At 46.9% G+C, this 3,274-nt stretch overlaps 1 protein-coding gene across 1 annotated transcript in view; it reads left to right on the plus strand.

Moving 5' to 3' along the window:
- CDS1 (CDP-diacylglycerol synthase 1) overlaps positions 1 to 1,581 on the plus strand; it is a 58,083-nt gene extending 56,502 nt beyond the window's left edge. The window contains exon 13 of the mRNA XM_023750380.1: positions 1,159 to 1,581. Coding sequence (XP_023606148.1) covers positions 1,159 to 1,168 — 10 coding nt within the window. The 3' untranslated portion in view covers positions 1,169 to 1,581. The remainder of the gene's footprint in view (positions 1 to 1,158) is intronic.
- Positions 1,582 to 3,274: the final 1,693 nt, after the last annotated feature.

Here is a 3,274-nt window from a genome sequence, read left to right on the forward strand (position 1 = left end):
TACTTTTTTGTACTTTTAGAGCATGTATATTAAAATACAAGATATTTTACCAAATGATAGCCATAAAACCCTGACTTTGATCATTCTTGTATTTGCACTATGAAGAGGACTTAAATTCTAGTATAGCTACGTGATGGCAGAAAGATGAAAGACTAGGAACTTCCTTCATGGTAATGGTTCATTTTTCCAAATTGGCTAGTTTTGGAGGTGCTCTGAGGGTACCAATTGGTTGACTTTTTAACCTGTGGGATGCAAATGTTCCCTCCGTGTTTTTCCCTTGTGGTGGTACATATACATTTACTGTCTGAAAAGCAAAGACCACACCCACCCACCCGCCTTTTTTTTGTTTTTTGTTTACAGTATCACTTTGTACCTTGGTTTGAACAAAGATGGTATCACTTTGTTCAGTGAAAAAGTAGAAGCAGTGTACATATACTGTATGTGGGCAGGAGATAGCTCATGATATGTGTCCATCAGTTCTCTGAATCTTTTACTGAAACATAGGAAAATAAAACAGATAAATCACATTTTGACTTTGTCGTGCCATTTTCTCATTGGAGAAGAAACGTCCGTTCAACTAGTGTTTACAAAATGATGATGGACACACATCAGTAGTATCTGTTGTGTATTTTCCATCACCAACACCTACAGTGACATCTTTGGGGACGGGGATAATGAAGTTCTGGTGATGACGGAAAGGTGTGTTTGTCAAGAGGTGATGACTTTTCACTAGAAAGAGTAAGTACAGAATTTCAGTGGCACTCCCCACACATTTACTTGGGAGAATCCTGATCCAGTTCCTACTAGAGCTTTAAGTTATATGGATGCTGAGTGGCATCTGTTCTGATTGGCCATTGTGATTCCAGGTCGGGCTCAATGCTAACACTCCAGGCCCTCAAGCTTCAGAACACACAAATGGGTTGGAGTCTGAAGACTTAACTGCACATTCCCACTAGTGTCTCTAGGACAGCCCTTTCGTGCCCAGCCCAGTTTTCATGTTGCAAAGCTTTGAGATGGACTTCATGATTTCTAGTTGCTGGGGTCACTTTAAGGGTTAAAATTATGAATGAGCCTTGGTTTGTGTCCACCCTAGAGGAACCAATTAGTAATCCTTCGTTTCCTTTCTTCCTACCTTCTCCTCTTGTTGCCCATCTGCAGAGGGAAGTGACTGAACAGAAAGGTAACCATCTGGCCACATTGGATTTAGGTAGCGTTAATGTAAGTGTTCTTTCAACGGTAGACATCCCATCACTTCACGTCAGCACGCCTGGGACGTCTACCGGACACCCAGCGCTGCTTTTTTGTTCTAGCACCAAGAACATTAGAACTAGTATTTCTTTACCTGGAGACAGGTAAGTGCCATCCAAGGTGGGTGTTTATCATGGCAATCGCAACATATAAACCAGGTTCAGGGGAAAACAAGACAACTATTCTGACCTCCACGGATGAGCTGTCTGTCCTGCAGATAGTCCACAGCAGATTTCTCTGCCTGCTCCTGAAATTCAACAAAATTTAAAATTTCACTTCTTTGGAAATTTGTATGCAATGGCTGCAAATAAAAAGCAGGTCTAGACAATTCAACCCAACGCCTCTCACACCTTCATCCTGTTGTCTTTCTTTTCCTGTGCAGCGGAAAGAACCCTTGAATCATCAGGTACCATGGAGAGTCCCTGAGTGAGGGTTGATGAATGGAACGTTATCTGATGATAATGTTAGTTTTCCAAAGGAGCAGAGAGAATACAGTCTGGCTCTCTAACGTGTACAAAGGATATGGGTGGGTAAAGCAAAGCCTTGTTGCCCAGAGAGAGAAAATCATTGAGGGGCAGTCCACCCAAAGGTGTGTTAGAAAATGAAATCTCAAACTGTCGGTCAAGCTTACAGCACAACAGGGTACAGGACTTGGGATTTAAGTTCTCAGACCCTCCTTTCCCATGCAACCAGCTGAGCTTAAGGATCCAGGTGGGTTTCTCTTCAAGATGTGCAATGCCAAACCAGACAGGACCTAGAAGAGTAATAAGTTTGAAGAACAAGTTTGAATAATCAAGCATATTTTTTAACAGTTTTAATTTCAAAAGCATGTGAAAAGGAACTGGAGGCTTCTGCCAATACAATGAAGACACATTTGAGGGGCGAGTCCAAGATGGCAGCACAGGTAGCCACTGAGCTCACCCCCCCACCCCCAAGAACACATCAAGTGTACACTAATACCTGGGCAGTGCCTCCTGCGAGCCAACACGGAGCCAACTGAACAGCTGCACAAGCAAGGGAAAGGGACGCCTAGAGAAGGTTGGGGAGCACAAGAGCTCTCCGGAGCTGAGGAACAACCCAGGGCCTGAGAAACTGGTGAGCACCGTTGTTTATGCTTCCCTGGCATGTGGTAGTGGGCAGGAGCTCCATCCAGGTTCCCTGGCCCACCTGCAGGGCACTGGAGCGTGTCCTCAGCCACCCTTCTGTAGCCAAATCCAGCAGAAACAGGAGGAGCCGCAGTTCACACAAGGTGCGCCTCCACCTGAAAGCTGATTCAGCAGATAGAGCAGGGTGCTGCTTTGCACACCACACCCACTGGGCTGTGTGCACACGGAGCTCCCCCCCACCCCCGGAGAGAATGTGGGACCAGAAAATGCCATGATGTCGCCTGTAGGGATACCCTGTCCAGAGAGTGTACAGATAGTGGGCAGGCTGCACTCCTGGAGACACTGCGGAGCTAGCAAAATGGCAGTACCCACACGCTGCCCCGTGCGGAGTGAATGGGGTACTGTTGTGTGCATGTAGGGTTACCCTGCCTGGAGAGGGTGAAATATAGTATATTGCAGCTCAGCATGCATGCAAGACTGCCCCACCCAGAGAAAGGGCAGAGCTGGTAAGGCAGGCACACAGAGTGGCCCTGCCCATACCCTGCTCTGACTGTGGACATTTAAAGCGATAGGGCACTCACACAGGGCTGCTCCTGTGGACAGGGGCACCTCTGAGTGCATGAGTAGGTGCACTGTCCAGAGAGGGAGCAGAATTGGTGGGTTGCTGAGAGGCAAGTACGTAAAGCAGCCCCACCCAGACCCTGCTCTGATCACAGTTAAAAACAACCAGGCACACCAACAGCAAACCAAGCAGTTCCGTCTACATCAGGCAGCCTGACCCAGATTAGAAAAGCAAGGAAGCACACACACCCCAAGCTGCCCCACCCAGAACTCACTCCTTAAAGCCAGACCACACACCAGGAACTATACATAGCTGCATGGACTACAATTGGCCTGCCAAAATGATTCAACACACAGTC

This window comes from Myotis lucifugus, unplaced genomic scaffold (assembly GCF_000147115.1).
Source record: "Myotis lucifugus unplaced genomic scaffold, Myoluc2.0 scaffold_12, whole genome shotgun sequence".
In the NCBI taxonomy this organism is placed as follows: domain Eukaryota; kingdom Metazoa; phylum Chordata; class Mammalia; order Chiroptera; family Vespertilionidae; genus Myotis; species Myotis lucifugus.